This window comes from Pangasianodon hypophthalmus, chromosome 7 (genome assembly GCF_027358585.1).
Source record: "Pangasianodon hypophthalmus isolate fPanHyp1 chromosome 7, fPanHyp1.pri, whole genome shotgun sequence".
Taxonomy (NCBI): domain Eukaryota; kingdom Metazoa; phylum Chordata; class Actinopteri; order Siluriformes; family Pangasiidae; genus Pangasianodon; species Pangasianodon hypophthalmus.
Window position 1 is genome coordinate 4,410,452 of NC_069716.1, and position 18,466 is coordinate 4,428,917.

General features: G+C 37.3%; 2 protein-coding genes across 2 annotated transcripts; both read right to left on the reverse strand.

Moving 5' to 3' along the window:
- Positions 1 to 1,559: 1,559 nt before the first annotated feature.
- On the reverse strand, positions 1,560 to 5,383 carry LOC117597715 (uncharacterized). Its single transcript, XM_034306090.2, has 6 exons — positions 5,193 to 5,383; positions 4,146 to 4,282; positions 3,123 to 3,190; positions 2,911 to 3,018; positions 2,058 to 2,159; positions 1,560 to 1,731 (listed from the first exon to the last, which is right to left on the reverse strand). Exons 1-6 carry the CDS (start codon positions 5,313 to 5,315, stop codon positions 1,685 to 1,687), a joined length of 585 nt encoding a protein of 194 aa, XP_034161981.1. The 5' UTR covers positions 5,316 to 5,383; the 3' UTR covers positions 1,560 to 1,684.
- A 364-nt stretch (positions 5,384 to 5,747) lies between these two features.
- mmp17b (matrix metallopeptidase 17b) lies at positions 5,748 to 18,373 on the reverse strand. The gene is made up of 12 exons (XM_026940607.3): positions 18,219 to 18,373; positions 14,482 to 14,709; positions 12,341 to 12,473; positions 12,087 to 12,240; positions 11,064 to 11,172; positions 10,763 to 10,940; positions 10,489 to 10,665; positions 9,644 to 9,767; positions 9,474 to 9,547; positions 8,514 to 8,663; positions 7,326 to 7,547; positions 5,748 to 6,852 (listed from the first exon to the last, which is right to left on the reverse strand). Exons 2-12 carry the CDS (start codon positions 14,629 to 14,631, stop codon positions 6,461 to 6,463), a joined length of 1,863 nt encoding a protein of 620 aa, XP_026796408.3. The 5' UTR covers positions 14,632 to 14,709; positions 18,219 to 18,373; the 3' UTR covers positions 5,748 to 6,460.
- Positions 18,374 to 18,466: the final 93 nt, after the last annotated feature.

The following is an 18,466-nucleotide window of genomic DNA, read 5'->3' on the forward strand; positions in this document are numbered from 1 at the left end:
AAAAAACCCAAAAAAAACCAAACAAACCAGGGGTTATGTACAGAGTAAAACACTTGGGGCTGTGCTGCTGTAGGAAAACCATCAGTCAGTGGTGTGATGCCCTGATACACAGCACATTATATTATACATATTCCTCTTAAAGCACAGTGATTTCCTAATTATTACATTATATTATTATATTATATTATTATATTATATTATATTATATTATATTATATTATATTATATATTCAATTATTACATTTTTTATTTATTAATAGGCAAGGCAAAGTTTATTAATATAGCACATTTCATACACCATGTAATTCACAGTGCAGATAAAATGTAGAATAGAAAGACAATAAAATCAAATAGGATTTGTGGACATTTAAAAATAATAGAATACCATACATAGTAATATTCATTATTTAAAAAAAAAGTCAATTAAGATTCATAAAATTAAAACAGAAAAGAAACAATAAAGTGCTGAGAATATAGTGTAATATACAGATAAAGTCCTAACAGCTTAAGTATAGAAAAATCGAAATGTTTTTTAATCTAGATTTTATTTTAAAATAGCTATATTTGTGGCACATCTAACATCTTCTGGGAGCTGATTCCAGGTTTGAAAAGCTAAAAGCAGCTTCACTGTGTTTAGTTTGAGTTCTAGGTACTCCCATGGGTCTTAGAGACCTACTAGGTTTATTTTCCTTCAGCATATCAGAGATGTATTCAGGACCCAGGCCATTTTGCGATTTATAAACCAGAAGCAACACTTTGACATCGATTCTGTAACTGAAACCATTGTGAAGATTTTAGACCTGGAGTAATGTGCTCTGTTCTCCTGGTTTTGGTTCGAACTCAAGCAGCAGTGTTTTGCATGAGCTGCAGCTGTTTAATGGTCTTTTTATCAAGTAAAATAAACTTTTTATCCCTTTATAGTTACCTTTAATGGTATGGAGTGTCTGCAAGACAAGTTAGCTCCTGTTACCGCTCAGCTTATAGCAGCTATAAATAGTCGCTCCTTCACCAGCTTCTCCTTTTTCTTTTAATAAGACAAAAAATAATGCAGATTGTCATGTTACAGAGAAACCAGAAAGATCTCTGCCCTGAAGACTCTCCTGAGCTGCTATTATAGAAAACTAATCAACAGTTTCTGACCAGTCAGATTTAAAAATGTAACAGTACTGTGGTAAAAATTGATATAGTGGTGATTTCATGATTATGTTGTCATTAAGCGCTGGTGTTTTAACTCTTACAATTTTTAAAATCATTTTCCAGTATTGAATCTGAAATAATACATTCAAAAATGTTTAGAAGGTTTCTTTGTTGACACTGGCTGCATTTCCCTGTTAAATAAGCAACAGGGTTGAACATAACAGGGTTGTGTTTATAATTAACATAGAATGTAGCACAGAATTAGGAAAAAAACTCATTTAGTTAGAATTAGTAGCCAACTCCAGGGTCCAGTAGGAAGAACTGGCTAGTCTAAAATAGCCAAAGAGTGACAGAGCTCTGTAACTTATTTCAACAATACCAGTTAATTGTGTACTGACAGAACAAACATGAAACACATTGCACAGAGTTGAGCACTTTATTTCTAATACAGCTTTATCAGGTTTAACAGATCAAAAAATTTTTAACCAAATTTTTTAACAGGTACTGACATTGACAGAAAGAATCATTGTTGTAATGAGAATTGTTTTCAGTTCTGCTCAGCTGTAGTCTCATTTGTATCCTTCTGGCACAATTCTGCAAAAACACAAATACACACAATGTCTGTTATAACCCCTGTATTTGTGTAATACAATTAGTGTCTGGATTTTTCAATATAACCAGTATAACTTCTGCTGTAGTAAACCAAGGTGTTACCAAAGACTTGCGTATTAGACATTTTAACACACATCGTAAGGTGCTGAAGGTATTGGACATTTTAATTACTGCATATCTAATAAACTATTGTATGAACTATATGGAGTAATGGACTATAAGCCATTTATACTGCAGTGTTTCTGCAATTATTAAAGAATTTGTTAGATGATTCTTTTATACATAGAGTATACAACACTCATACTGACCTGTTACATCATTGTAGAAGATCAACATTTTAGGAAATCCCAGACACTCAGCTTGCTTTTGATACAAATCCTTCGCCTCTTTTGAAGCTTTGCGTTCCCTAGCTACAACATAACAAACACAAACGCAAACACACTTTACCGTGTTTCTCAAATGTAATAAGTCAGTAATTAGGTATTGATTCACTCTGACAGTACGACTGTTTATAGCTGCTATAATGTAAGTGATAAATAACGTGTTGCATAGATGTTCCACAGCATTAGATGTAACTATAAATGGATAAAATATATGACGTATCATTAATTAATGAATGAAAATTCTATTCTGTGCTGTGGTATAGGAAAATAATCAACTTCCTTTCTTACTGTATCACATCACCCTGTCATTGATTATTTTCTTATAAAAGGATGCCCCGTCATGTTGTATTCCTTACGTGGATAAGCTCATGACATGATGGTGTAATTGAGATTTAAGTGATGTACATACAGTGTTCTGTGCACAAACAAATCTCTAACACTAATTAAACATTGCTTCAGAGTCAGTTGTTCAGTGTGGTCTCTTCCATGAGTGTCAGCGTAGTAGTAAGATGTGTGTATGCAGTGCCACTTTGTGGCACATTCACAAATTACATCTACAAGCCAATTCCACTGATTTATCAGCACCGATGTTTTGTTATTATTCAATAAAAATTCAAAATTAGAGCAGAAAAAAAAGACTTTCCAGTGTTACAAAGTGCAGACCATAGACTTTAGATTGCATACGCTTCTGGGACAGATATAGTTACGTTCTGGCACAGTTATGGGAAAAGACAGTTATGGGAATGTACATCAAGGCCCAAAGAAAAAAGTGACTTACAAAACAGCAAAAGTACTCTGCTGGAGTAGTATCTATCCTGATGAGAGTAGAATCCAGTGAGACAGTTGGAACAGGATGGTAATAAATAGAACTGGACAGTTCCACTGTCTGTCAAGAGACATATGAAAATGGGATGAAAATAAAAGGGCAACAATAAAATAGTGTGTCATTCACTGGTCATAGCATGGACCAGGAGATTATTTAGGACTTACCAGACTCAGACACAGTATTTTTTGTAAGAGGTAATTCCATGGTTTCAAACCGACATATTTTGTCTATACTGCGGAGGAAAAAGAAAAAATATGAAAGCATAAGGACTAAAACATTCCAGTGAAACTATTTAGGCTACTACAGAACAATAGCCTTGTGACAAAATACCTGTATAAGAGTAAATCATGATAAGGAAATCTTATAGAGTTTTATACCCCATTCTCGAGTCCTCGAATTCTCGAGTCTCATGGTCAGAAGGTGCTGATTAATTTTCTATAACAGCAGCTTGGACAGTAGTAGTGCTGGCTGTAATTCAAATCAAGGTGCTTGTTGTAATATAGTAACAGCTCATTCACAGGGACTTGTATGGCAGAAGCTTCACATAATGGAAGCCTAATAATAAATGTATAAAATTTGTTGTTATTTAATGAAGAAAAGTGTCTAATCGTCAATATGATGAAGCTTTGTGTAAGGAGATTTTGTTTTATTATTTAACATTTATGAAAGAATTTCAAGAGAGAGAGAGAAAAGAGAGGCTCGTGAGGGAATATAGCCTAAATGATAACCGGAATGAACTTAAATGTAACTATAAATGGATAAATGCACAATGTGTTCATCAATAAAAGCTGTAATCATTGACAAATTGCTGTGGTATGAATGGAATAAAACACTTCAGGATGTGCTGTTCTTGGAACATAATCAACTTCTGGTTGATAAGAGTAACTCCGCTGAACTTTGGGCAGCATTGCACCACCTTGTTGTTGATTATTTTCCTATAACAGCATACCCAAGTGTGTTTCCAGGATATGCTACAAGACTCTTTGACCACAGTCACCTACATTTTATGGTACTTACTTGTTTTAATTAACTACTCAGATCCATGCACTGGTATTTAGCATTTAATATCTATATCTGGTTTATAACTTGAAAATATCTGATTATCTAGTTTAAACAGGAGAGTATGAATATGGATATGAATATTCCACCTCTAAATAGCAAGAAAAAGACATTTAAACAATAGAGACCTGAACGCTTGTCTCACAAGGATGGTTTCGTTGTTTGTACCAGGTGAGAGCTCCATCCAGTGTGTGTCCATCGTTTGTATGATCATTCCCACAATACCTTCAGATACTCCTCCAGCGAGGATCCACTTCCCCATGATCTAAAATATTAAACAAATTAATATAAGAACATGAACGTTTAGGTGAGAAGGAACTCTTTACAAACTCTGTGTTCCGGTCAGCTTTATCCCAGGGAGTTAAAGACATTTAAATACACCAATGATTTAAAAAAATTCCCAGATGCTAATGAGATGAGTAGATTTTGTCTAGATTTCTGTCTTTGACTGTTATGGTTATATAAAAGAATAAAAAAACACCATATGCACAAAGTTGCAAGTGATACACTGTATGGCCAAAAGTATGTTGACACCTGACCATCATATGGTTCTTCTCCAAACTGAAGCCACAAAGTTGGAAGCACACACTTGTCTAGAATGTCTTCACTGGAACTAAGAGGCATAACAAACCTGTTTCTGCATGACAATGCCCCTGTGCACAAAGCGAGCTCCATGAACACAAGATTGTGCCAAGGTTGGAGTGGAAGAAATTGAGTGGCCTGCACAGAGCCCTGACCTCAACCCCACTGGACACCTTTGGGATGAACTGGAATGTCGGCTGCACCATAGTGTATATGTAATAAACTGGCAGCTTAGTATATAAAATTCTAACTGAGTGCACTTTTACTCATGCTCATGTATGAAGAGACTGAGTAAGCAGTAAAGAACATCAACGATAAGTCATCAACCAAACATTAGACACTGACCTATCCACATGATTACACAAACAGTGGATGCTAGATACATATCGATCTTACTTTTTGATCATTCAATCATTTACATTTACATTTTACAGAATTATATTTTAAATGAATGTTACTAGTCAAAAATAGATCTCCAAGGAACATTCAAAGCTTAATTTCTGTGAAGGTTTAGATTCCTTTAAAAAAAGACACAAGTTTAAAGGTTTTAAATGTTACTGGTATAGCATGGTAAAGCTGAATAGCACACTTACTGAGCTGTAGTTGCCATCCAGCACCAGTGGCTTTATGAGTTCCTCACAGTTCGGCTCAGTGTTGGAGCTCAAAGCCAGGACACTCGGGAGAACCAGAGCGAAGCTGTATATCAGGAAAGCCATGGCAGCCCCTTTGTGCTGAACTACTGTACAAACAGGACACCAGCAGGAACTTTATACTCCTGTCTGTGTGTTCTAGATCACTTTCAGAGTGATGCAACAGGTCTAGAAACTGTGTAACTCTCTCCAGTATGTAAAAAAAAAACTCAGCAAGACCCTGAACTGCATTAAAAAACTAGTGTGAGCACAGTTTCCATGTTTATACATACACACACACACACACACACATATATATATATATATATATATATATATATATATATATATATATATATATATATATATATATATATATATATGTATGTATGGAACCTTTAAAGATTGTAACTACAGCACTAAACTTTCAGAAGCTATTTTGCAAAATATGATTTCAAAACATTTCCTCATCTCAAATCTCTCCATTTAAAAATGATATATTACAATATAGACAAACACTAATCTCAGTCTTGTTTTATTGGAAATATTATTATTATTACAGGTTGGATGAATCCCTATGTAACCATGTAGTGGTATTTTTATGTACTGGATAGTTAGCATCATTTCAGAAATACAGGCTTTATGAAGTCAGATAGATAGACCATGATATTAAAAATAAAACTGTAGTGTTGATACTGACGGGTGAAGAGCCATGCTGTAACAGCTTGGGTTAAAGAAATGTTCTAGTGATGATTTCTGTGTCACAGTGTCATTAATTCATTAATCATTAATAGTTATGCCAGTGATGGAAGTTTAGTACAGATAACATGTCAAATGTCAAGTGTCACAGAATTCACAATAAATATTAATGCCATAAAGCAATCATTCTTTTTTTTCCTCTTGTTTGTGCACCGGGGAACATAATGATATACAGTAATATCAGTATAGTGACACATATCAAGAGCTTCAGTTAGTGTTTACAGTAAACAGCAGAATGAGGGGAAAATTGTGATCTCAGGGACTTTGACCGTGGCATGTTTGATATTGCCAGATGGAGATCAGAGGAGATCAGAGGAGAATGTCCAGATTGGTTTGCGCTGACAGAAAGGCTACGGTAACTCAAATAACCACTCTTTACAACCGTGGTGAGCAGAAAAGCATCACAGAATACAAAACATTTGGAATAGTGGGCTATAGTGGGCTCTGTAGAAAAAAATAACAGGTAAAAATATCTAAAGATGAACAGGATGTGAGTGTGTCATAAAAAGTGACACAGATGGCTGATAAGTCAGAGTGTGTAAGAGCAGGCTAATCATCAGGAAATGCAGACTTGTGTTAGCTCGTGATGGACTGTTGGAGCAGGGACAGTCCTGAGGATTCTCAGTGTGTCTAGTTGTGGTTTTGTCCCAGTGCCTGATCTGCTCCAATGCTCCTTCCTCTTTTCTGTCTTGAAGCTCCTGTTGACTAACAATGGATGTCAGAGAGATATCACCAGGGTGCTGAGAGGAGGGGTCGGGGCAGTTCAACCAATCTGAGGCCACAGGTCGGGGAAATCCCTCCCCAGGGGCGGAGCCTGGGTGGGCAAATTTCCAATAGTGAGAGCCTTTGAAGAGGAAGAGAGAACCTGATGGACAAAGAACACAGAGAAAGGAAAAGGTCTCATAAACACAAGAGAGAGTTGTTGATGTGTGAGAGAGGTTTGATGGTACGTGTGAAAGGTTTGATGGTGTGTGAGAGAGGTTTGATGGTGTGTGAGAGAGGTTTGATTGTGTGTCAGAGAGGTTTGATTGTTTGTCAGAGAGGTTTGATGGTATGTGTGAAAGGTTTGATGGTGTGTGAGAGAGTTTTGATGGTGTGTGAGAGAGGTTTGATTGTGTGTCAGAGAGGTTTGATGGTGTGTGTGTGAGAGGTTTGATTGTGTGTCAGAGAGGTTTGATGGTGTGTGAGAGGTTTGATTATGTGTCAGAGTGGTTTGATGGTAGGTATGAGGTTTGATAATGCTTGAAGTTTGGATTATGGTCTAAGGCCTCTTACAGTTACACATGTACATACTGTATATACAGTATATTATCCATAACATCATTCTCTCCTCCTCACCATTGTTCTCTGTAATAATTCCGTTCACTCCTCCTTCAATGAGCTCCGTCCACACCTGACCGCTCTCTCCTCGCTCTCCTCCCGACCTCCACACCACACCTTTATCAGGGTCCCAGTGCACACCGTGTTTCTCTCCATCCAAGCCTGCGGGATTCAGAGCAGACAGCGGCTGGGGGAAACCATCCTGCAGAGACAGGTCCTTAAACAGCCAGAACTGAGAACCTGAAAACACACCATGGCACTGGATTATGGATGATCAAGTCTTTAACACACACTGTACACACAACTATATAAAATATAACTAGTATGATTTCAAAAATTTGAAACAAAATATTAGACAAGCCAGTGCAAGCAACAAATCAATAAATAAAACTGTTAAAGACTTTCCATTCGGTTTACCGATAAGCAATGTCTCATATAATCTCTTTATAATTATATTTAACTCCTTTATTTCTGGTTAAAATTGTCTGAATATGTTGTTATTTCTTTGCCAGCACTAACAATTTAACGTGTATATTTACATTTAATGAAACAAGTTAGTTCCTGAGCAACCGGAACATGCAACATCCACCACCCTGAAGATTTCCCTCCAGCGTTACAGCTTTACTTCTGACTGTTACAGCTTTACATCTGACTTCTGCCAAAGTGTTGATACTGGGGATTCCTTCCATAAATGTTAAATAAAAATCTCCTCACAGAAAAATTCAGCATATCAACAACTACACAGGTATATTTTCAGTTTATGTGATGTGACTGCCATGGTAAGCTGTTACTATAGAAATGATAGAATATTAAAGTGCAGAAAATGAATCAACACTTTGTGGGTTTTTTGGAGCATACAGTGCATTTGTCACCGGGAGACACACCGGGATTTCAGTATTAAAGCCTTGATTTGCATTTTCATATGATCAGCAAATTTATGTAAGAGTTTGTAATTTAAATGTAAACATGGAAGTGTAGCACTGACCAAATTATCAATCTGAATAACCGGAATCAGGCATTTATAATATTTATGAATGCTGTTTTTGACTACAGAGATATTTTAGGCTGATATCGTCAGTAACGTCTAGCACATTCTGATAGCTTCAAAAAAAAAAAAAAATCTATTTCTTTCATTCTTGTACGCAGTCAGATGTGATGTAATATGTTACATGGAGCATGAAGGAGAGAACGCCTGGAGAAACCGACCGCTGATGAAGATGATGGCGTGATCCTCATGCCTCTCCAGTACGGCCCTCAGAGGGGGCAGAGATGTGGGCAGAGCAGCCCAGAGTTTGCGCACGGACACGGCTCTCCGAGAGACCAGATTTCCTCTGTTTACCCTCCACATATTCAGACCTGAGAAAAGATTCCAGTTATACTGCATTTATAAAGCTTTATAGTTCATTTATAAAGCTTAACGCTGCTGCAATGATCAGCAGCTTAACGCTGCTGCAATGATCAAAAAAGTGATACACAACACAAGGTAACACAATCAAACTTTAAAAGGAAATGACATCTGCTTCCTCAAAAAATGCAGAAAGAAGCGAGATTTAAGAGATATACAGTGTTTTGTGTACAGAACGTTGAATGATCAGGTGTGCATCTCTCCAGACAAAAGAGGAAAGAAAATTGCAAAAATGCATAAAGTGCAAATGCAAAAGTAAAATTCAGAATGAAAATTCCCCAGCAATTTGTCAACAGTTACACATTTTTATTTATTAATTAATGAATTTATACTTTTTAACCATTTAGTGTTACATTTATGTTGTGGATCATCTGTGGAACAAGTTTTTCATGTTATTTTGTCATGTTACGAAAAAAAAAAAAAAAACAATAAAACACATTTGCTGTCTTACTAAATGTTACAAAGTGCTGACACTGGAGACACTTCACAGGCACAGAAATGGAATATCACTTGTGTCACATTTCCCAGCTTCCAGTTGGTACACACTGTTTTGTGTATTAAATCAGGTCAGCTGTGTCATAAACACTGAGAGTGATGCACGGATTTTCTTCTTCAGGTTGGAAAAAAATCTGACCTACATGATTAGCATATAGTGCATGAAACATAAAAAAAAAAACATTAAACCTGCTTTTGAAGAGATGAAGAGATTTCTTTTATCTTTCTTACAGCCTCAGTTCTGTTATCAGATACTGGAACTTTACCTTTGAAGAAAAACGTCTCCCCTCGGATTTTAGCAACCGCATCGAAACTGGTGTTGCAGCGATCCAGAGAAGGACTGAATTTAGAGAGAAGAGGAGCAAAACACACCACTGAGTTTAGAATGTTTCTTGTCTCAATGTAGCCATTACTCCTGCGTGGATGGTCATCATACCTGTCCAGTTGACTGTGTGTGTGTCGGTGCATGTGTGTGAGTCTGTGTGTGCCTCTGCGTGGATGTTTCAGTTCAGCTTCTGCCTCTAGAGGACTGTCTGTCTGTAGATGGTCACCCCTCTTTCCTAAACAATGTACATTATATTAAAACTTACACATGATTTCTGCCTCAGCAAATGAGAAATGTGTAAATTATAATGATCATATCAGCATAGTTATGGCATCATCTATGTCAGGAGAAGAGTGGACAGATGGATGGATGGATTAATTGTTGGATGTAGGGATGGATGAATGGATTAACTGATTGATGGATAAACTGATTAATTGATGGATGGATGGATGGATGGATGGATGGATGACTAGGTGGATTGATTGATAGATGTATAGATGGATGTATGGATGGGTGGATGGACAGACAAACAGGCAGAAAGAAAGGTGACCGACAGATAGATAGACAGATAGGCAGACAGACAGAGGAATGGATGACTCGATGGATGGATTGATGGATGAATAGATTGATTAATGAATGGATTGATTGATGAATTGATGGATGAATGAATGCTTGTATAGATGGACTTATAAATGGATGGATGGATGGGTGGATGGATGGATTTATTGGTTGATTGGTTGCTTGATGCATGTATAGATGGGTGGATTAATTGATTGATTGATTGATTGATTGATTAGATAGGATTTGATGGATGGATGGATGGATGGCTGGATGGATTGATGTACTGACAAACAGACACAAAAGGTTTGTAATTGTGCGTTTCTCACTGCACAGCCCTTTGTTGCTCATCACTCATCACTCCAGAACATTTTTTGGTGTAGTCTGGTTGGAGTTACCGTAGAGAGCAGTGATGTGCTCTCGGTCTGGAGATCCCAGGCTGAAGTGGAGCGGGTCTCCCAGGGGCCCTTGGTAGTACGGCCTCATAACGGACCCCCGTGCTGAAGAGTGGGAGAGTCCGAGAGCATGGCCGAGCTCGTGCACCAGCACCGTAAAAGCATCTGTGCCTTCAGAAGCTGCCGGCACACAAAGCACACTTTTCAGTGAAGAAACTCAACAAAGCACGTAAGTTTCAGAGTCTGAAGTGTGTGAGTTTGTGTGTGTATGTGTCACCTGGCTGTCTGAATGCCCACTCCTCCTCTGCATCCAGATGAACTTCACCTGCTCTTTCTGGGTCAGAAGGAAAGAAGGCGTGGCCAACAGCCCCACCCGCCCCATCAAAAGGGTATCCATCACCATGTGAACCATGCAAGAAATCAATCAGGAGATCCGCCCCTTCTGGTCCTCCAACCTATCAGATTTCAGGCACAGTGTAATGAACAGGGAGTTGATAATGAGTTCATAATTATTTAATATCAGTCTGAAAGGTGTGTATAGTCGGGCAGATTATATGAAAATTTGTTAAACATCTGACCTCGTGAAATTCAAGAGCTGTTGGTTCTGCCCACACTTTCAGAGCGTAGAAGACCAGAGAACGAAACGTGTCATGGGACAGAGCCGAGGAGGTGGGGTATGTGTGCAATCTGAGAGCAAGAGAGTGAGAGAGAGAGAGAGAGAGATGATTTCTCCATTTTGTTTAGTATTATTTTAGTGCTTTCAGTGTTTAATTATTATTATTATTAATAATAATAATTATTATTAAACACTGAAATAATGAGGTAGTCAAAATTCTCAACACACTGCTGCACCCTAACACATACCTGGACTAAATAAAATCATTTCTAGCCCCACTCCACCATTACTGCACACACACACACACACACACACTGTATCATTACAACATTTATTCATAGACAATGCTAACACTTTTTACTTCTGAATTTGCTGCTACACTTTGCTCCATCTATTTTTCTACACAAGTTGCACAACAGTGTAGAGTCTATTTGCACTGGTGTAGACACAATTCGCACTGGTGTCTTCCATCCTGTACTGTTCTGCTGTCATGTCTAGCTACAAAATTTATTGTTGATTGATTGATGGATAAATTGATTGATTAATTGATGGATATATGGATGGATAGATAGATGGACAGAGAGACAGAAAGAAAGATGACCGACAGATAGATAGACAGATAGGCAGACAGACAGAGGAATGGATGACTCGATGGATGGATTGATGGATGAATAGATTGATTAATGAATGGAATGACTGATAGATTGATGGATGAATGAATGCTTGTATAGATGGACTTATAAATGGATGGATGGATAGATGGATGAATGTCATATCGCCCACTCCTAATACTGAGAGATTGGTACTCGAGTGTGAAAGCTGCTTTAAATCCAAGGTGCGCTACAGGAAACTGATCTTTAGTCCACATAGTGAAGATAGTTGTCACATTTATATTCCTGTATAGAAGCAAAGCCTTCTGAACTGATCCAGTGTATGAACAGGAGTGTAAAAATGCCTGGAAAGATGAGCTTAAGTTGACACAAACCTCCAGTTGATGTTTCTCTGATCCCAGCTCGATATGGCTCTCTTCACCCTCTGGCCTTGAAGCTCAGTATCTGAGTCTGACTCAGGGATCTGACTGCCTTCATCATCAGGAAGTGAACAGCGTGGCGTCTGCATCAGTCTCAGCGTCTCCTCGTCTGAATGGGAGAGAGAGAGGAGGAAGCCAGAGAGGAGAAGTGATTGGTCACTGCTGAGTGGTTGGAGAGTGACGTGGAACAGAAAGGCATGTGTTCCTACCCAATGTTCCAGTGTCGTGTAATCCAGCAAATCTCTGCATAGCCTTCAGAGCGTGTGTGACTGCGGTCCAGGCCTGAAGCTGACCCGTGGAGGGGTCAGGAGGAGGCAGGTAGCCATACTTCATAAGCCAATCCTGTTCAAGCACCAAGAGGGGCATGTGAGCGTTATTTAAGCTTTTAGAATTATTTGGACATTCACTTGGATTTTATTGGATTTTCATTAGGGTTTGTTGATGGATAGATGGATGGATGGATGGATGGATGTACTTTATTCATCCCTAAAAAGAACATTAAGTGTACTACACAAAGATTTCTTTATTTATTTTTATTTATTTTAATTAATTTATTTATTAATTTATTTACCATGCACTTAAGTCATTAATCATAATTAGGCTAATTTCCTCAAATGCTGCATATAATGTGAAATATTGGTTCAATTTGCAGATCATTTGAGTTAATGTTTTAAAACATATTTAATCAATTTTAGAAAACCCACAATCCTTTCAGATCTTCTACAAACTATAGAAACTATTTTTTTCCTCACTAATTGAAACTGATTTTCCATGTTCCCCAAAATGTATTTTAAAAATATATTAATTTTTTTCCCCAAAGTTTGAAGGTGGAATTACACTGGAAAGCAAGTTTTGCAGATAATAATGTTCCATTTGGATCTAAATGTTCAAAGATGCACTGTCTTATTTTACAAAATTAGAGAAAAAAAGAGAAAAATCCTCTGAGCAGGTTTTGGATCCTTTCAGTTGTAATAATGGGGTAAGTGGAAAATTGTGTGATTTTTGTTGCCCTGAAATATTCCTTTGTGTTCACTTGTATTGAACTGTTGTATTTATTAGATATGGTTTCTTCTCATACATTATTTTTCATTACACTCTTAGAACAGAAGGCTCTATCTACCACCCTAAAGCGTTCTTCAGCTTGTCAGTAATGGGGAACCCTTAAAAGTTTTGTCCTGAACCCTACAACAGAGGGTATCCCTTAAAGAAAATGTTCCAAGTAGGAAAGTAAGTGTAAAATACTTGAGTAACTATATTTCATTACTATACTTAAGTATTATTTTGAGGTATTTATAGTTGACTTGAGTATTGTTGAGACTGAATATGTGTTCTCTATTCAGTGACAGAGATTAGGGGTCTGAGAGGTAGGTGTGAAAAAAATAAAAAGGCCACCTCCTGCATGCAGTAGGGAAAAAAAAACACATTAGAGGGCACATTTGAGGGCACTGTACTGTTGACACACCCTTGAGGGCACATTTTCACTCACATAGGAGCACGACATTTCCTTGCGTGTAGGGGAACCTAAAGGACACTGCATCACATATTCTCCACTGGAAAGGCAGCCATTAGGGCACTTTATCAAGCTATCTCACATGTAGTAGCACCTTAGCGGGCACTTCATCATATTTTCTCCAATCTAAGGGCACCCTAGAAGGCACGTTATCACATTTTACCAACCGTAGGAGCACTCTAGAGGCACTTTTGCAGCATCTTTTCAACCATTGGGTAACTGGGACGGAAGAAGCTGCTCGAGTTCGCCAGCTCTTAGTTAATTACATTTCCAAGAACCAAACTCCTTTTTACTTCTTATTTTTTTACTTAGACCTTCAAAATACTCGTTACACATCACAAAGCTCTCTGTGTCTCTTATTCAGCCAATGAATGTTTACCATACAGCAATAGAATAATCTCCTGTGGGTTTTATTTAATTTTTGTTTATATTGAATTTCAGTTGATCAATGTAGAAAAAAAACTATGAAGAATCATCAACATAAAGTCATCGATTATGCGACATTACATTTCTTTTAAAATTTCAACCGTTAAAAACATTTATTTTTGCTTTTTAATACTTGATTACAGTAGCAACCTTTTGACTTTCATTTGAGTAGATTTTTGTTTAGGTTTAATACGTTCCTGTTTAGTAAAGTTGTGAAATGTCAATGAACAGCCAGGAAAACCCTTTTTTATATGTAAATATCATATAAATCATTTCTGTCCCAGACAATATGATCTGACTAAATCTGAATAAATGACTCATGATCATTTGAATTCACTGAATCTAATGGCTGCTTTGTACGGCTGAAAAAATAAAATACACCAAAAAGTCCTTTAACACAGCGACGAGTCTCACCACTAGCCTTGCGCTCTCATCCACTGTGGGCGTGACAGTGGGAGGAGTTTCAGGTGTTACTGAGGCAAGGGGCGGAGCCAGTGGGACAGAGAGCGCCCACTTGCATCCACACAGGCTGAGTGTAAGCACTGTCCACTGTAGCACCTTCATACTGAGAAGTTGTAAAACATTTAAGGTCCTCAGCCAGGAGGAAATGTTATGGTTTCCATCTTCAGTGGATCAGGGGCCCTGGGGATGAGAAACGACATGGACGTCAGGACCACAACTGCAGACCACAGAGTAGATGATAAGGGAAATATATCACATCACGATACTTGATAACATCATTCTCATACACACTTTATACATTTTAGCTGATGTTTTGCTAATACATTGCCAACAAGGGCCAATTTACAGTTAGTTATACATTTTTTGTCTGCTTTTTTCTCAATTATGATTGGTCAAATAATATTAATGCAGCTGATTCACAGGGATTTGTAAGGGAAACACTTCATATAATCCAAAGCTAATAACAAACCGAATAAAAACTTGTTGTTATTTAACAAAGAATATGATTTAACCGTGAAGAGATGTTTATTTCTTTGAAGATTTATGTAATATAACATTTATTTAACTGAATTATCTTTACGAATGAATGAAAGCCTTTATTGAATAAATAAATGTTAGAAGATAATGTTATGTTAGTAGATATTGATTTAACATTTATGGAAGGAGTCTCCAGTGTCAGAGCTTTGTAACACAAAACGTGTTTTCTGACATGGGAAAATCTTCACAACAGAGAAATTTACACTTTAACATGACATGTTATTTGTCTTATTAACTTCAAGACACAGGAAACAAAATGTCATTCATTAATGAAATATAAATTGTAATCACCAAAATTCTTTGGTATAAAAGGATTAAAGAGGAATACACTTCAGGACTTAATTATTTACAGGAAAATAATCCACTATGTGGTGGTAACAGTGAGCCGTATTGTAGATTAATTTCCTATAATAGCACACCCCCAAATGTTTTTTTCCTGATATATCATTCACCCATACCTTTCACACACATAAGACGTATTTTATGTTCTTTGTACTGCACAAGTACAGAGCTGATAAAAGAACTGATAGATACGTGCGCTGCAGGTTCCTACCAATGAACCAGAAAAAAACCCACACACACCCACACACACAGATATAGAGAGAACCAAAGCTAAATTGAGAGTTGGTTGGAGAATTGCTCATACTCACAGTGTCACACACACTACAGCTTCAGAAGAAAAAGATGTTTAAAATACAACAATAGTATCTTTGTGTCTCCACCACACCTTGTTCTGTTCACCATGTCCTCTTTCACTCCCCTCTGAGAGGTGCTTTTCTACTTCATTTCCCTCATTCCATAACTGTTTCTTTTCATCCACCCGCTCTCAGACTCTTTTCATCCACTCGCTCTCTCTCTTAATGAAATGACACCTGGTAATTTAATTAAAGCCTCACATCCTACAAGCCGCTCAATTCCCCTTCCACAATGTTGTCCACTCTAAATTAAATCCACTGTCTACGCCTCTCGTCTCCGCTCCTCCGGTTTTCAATCATGCAAATCAATCCTTCTTCAATCCACTTACTCATCTTTACAAGCAAAACCTCCCGGCAGCATTAAAGAGATTTCTATAAGGCCCTTTTTACCAGATTAGTCATGTGTACATATGAGTTGTTTTTGCTTCTACATATAACATGCACTTATTATGATTAATATTAATTATATAGTTAGGTCCAACACTCTGACCCAGCAGAGAAGGTATTAAATCTGCCAAGCAATTCTGGGTTACTTCCTGTCAAATTAATGAACATATTGTGAAGTCTTGCCATTCCCTGTGTGTAAGTCCGGAGCCTTTTTTTTTTTTTTTTTTTAATGCTGACTGCCTTATTGGACCCTTGTCTGGCTTATTGGATTGCTCTTTGGATCACTGATTGGCCTTGTTGTTTATACTCGGCAGTGTTTTTGACCATTTTCTGATTCTTGACCTTGATTTTGGCTCACATTTGATTCCTGCTTGCTGCTTTCTGCAATAAAACAACTTTGCATCTGGATCATTGTTCTGCATCTGAGGTCCCTAACATTACAACTTGTCCAAGGTTTCTGTACAGTGCTTCTAAAGTGCAATTCAAGGATTTTTTTTCCCCAACACTTTAAAAAAAACTGCAGATCAACATTTCAGCTTGTCACATCACATTTTAACTCGATTCACAAAGCTTGGCTATAAACAGGAGAGCTTCAAGAAAAGACAGTAGCTTCATTTGTAATTAATTAACTTCTAGGAGCAGAGCATAATTTTGCAACTCGTTAAGGTTTCCTTGTGTGGATTGTTCCTCAATGCAGTGAAATGCTGATGAATAGTTAGGTAGCATTATGCCAGCTCTGGATTTGGATTTATATTCATATTTATTTAAATGCTCTAGTGTGATAAAGTTTTTGAGGGCTATTTGGCACAAAATGTAAATGGCAAGAAGTCATCAGTTTTTGTTCTTGTATAACTTTAAAAAAATGTTTTCCCACCACGGCCTGTAACCTTCATTTTCAAGTCAGTCGAAGTTAAACAGGCATCAGGCATCATAATCTAAAGTTAGCAAGCAGGTAATAATTTAGAACTTGCTAACAGAACCTCCTACCTTCCAGTGCTTAAAGTCTTGACATTATAGTTATTTATACCACAGTGCTGTTTAATTTCTTGAATCTGATTGGTCAGAAGGTGTTGATTAATTATCTATAACAGCAGCTCTGATCCAGCTGCAAGGCAAATCACAGATTTTTATTAATGCACACGTTCTAACGTAACCTGATACGTTATTGTTTCTATAGTAAAAACTTACACGTGGACTTGTATGGATTGTATAGAGGACAATCCACATAATCTAAGGCTGAATGATATAAATCCTGATTGTCAGCGCTTTGTAACAGTCAGAGATAAAGCTGTAAGTTTTGCAACACGGGAAAGTCATCAGCATGGAGGATGATGTACTTTCCAGTTTCTCTGTGACATGAAAAGTGGTGTTTTTTCGTCTTATTAACTTCAAGAGAGAGAAAAAAAGAGAGGCTGGTGAGAGAACGAGTGTTTGTAGCTGCTGTAACGTTTGTGATAACAGGAACTAAGTGGTTTTGCAGATGTTTCACAACATAAAAGGTAACGATACATGAACAAAAAGTACAATATTTTCTTCAATAAAGAAAAACTTTAATCACTGTTGAAATGCTGGGGTATAAGTGGAATGAACCACTTGATATGCTGTTTTAGGAAAATAATGAGCATCAAGTTGGTGTGATGAGGCCTGATATTAATAACATCATACGTCTTTTAAGTGTTTATTTCCTTACTTTGCTACGTATTCGGTACTGTAGACTTAATGGAGACATAATGCACACAAGGAAAACTTCACTAGTTGCAAAATTATGAAGCTAAGTTGTATCAAATGCTATTTAGTCCATTTACAATGAAAATATCAAGCCAGTTGTTTATGCAATCCATAAAAAAATCAAGCCTTTCCAGCAGCCGTTGTCCTTAAAATATGATACATACCAACTTACCAAATACATAAACAACAATAATAACATTATCACACACTTCCATACTTAATAAATCCAATACACACATTTGTATATCACATTTCTTTTCCTGGTTTGAAGTTTAATGAGTTTGAAAGAAGGAAAATAACAATGTATGGATTATAAAACATAGAAAACATGTGAGCCCTTACCTTCCCTCTGTCCTTAAAACTCTGTGTCTTTTCGCTTTAATTCGCCCACTCTGTCCTTCGCTCCTTCCTTCTCTGTCTCTCTGAACAGATGTGTCCCTCTCATCTCCTCAGCTCTCCCCCTCCTCTCTCACGACCGCCCTGCTAACACAATAGTCCCTTAAACACCCCCCGAAAAACAGGCTGCCCCTCCCCAGCAGAACACACTGGGCAGCTGTGTGTGTGTGTGTGTCGGAAGTATCAGTGTAAAA

Excerpts from the sequence above, each read along its gene's own strand:
- LOC117597715 (XM_034306090.2), bottom strand. The coding sequence starts at position 5,315 with ATGGCTTTCCTGATATACAGCTTCGCTCTGGTTCTCCCGAGTGTCCTG. Across the intron at positions 3,191-4,145 it reads CTTGTGAGACAAGCGTTCAG|TATAGACAAAATATGTCGGT; the intron begins GTCTCTATTGTT and ends TTTCCTCCGCAG. Across the intron at positions 3,019-3,122 it reads AAATACTGTGTCTGAGTCTG|ACAGTGGAACTGTCCAGTTC; the intron begins GTAAGTCCTAAA and ends GTCTCTTGACAG.
- mmp17b (XM_026940607.3), bottom strand. The coding sequence starts at position 14,631 with ATGAAGGTGCTACAGTGGACAGTGCTTACACTCAGCCTGTGTGGATGC. Across the intron at positions 12,241-12,340 it reads ACACGACACTGGAACATTGG|ACGAGGAGACGCTGAGACTG; the intron begins GTAGGAACACAT and ends TCTCCCATTCAG. Across the intron at positions 10,666-10,762 it reads GTGGGCATTCAGACAGCCAG|CTTCTGAAGGCACAGATGCT; the intron begins GTGACACATACA and ends GTGTGCCGGCAG.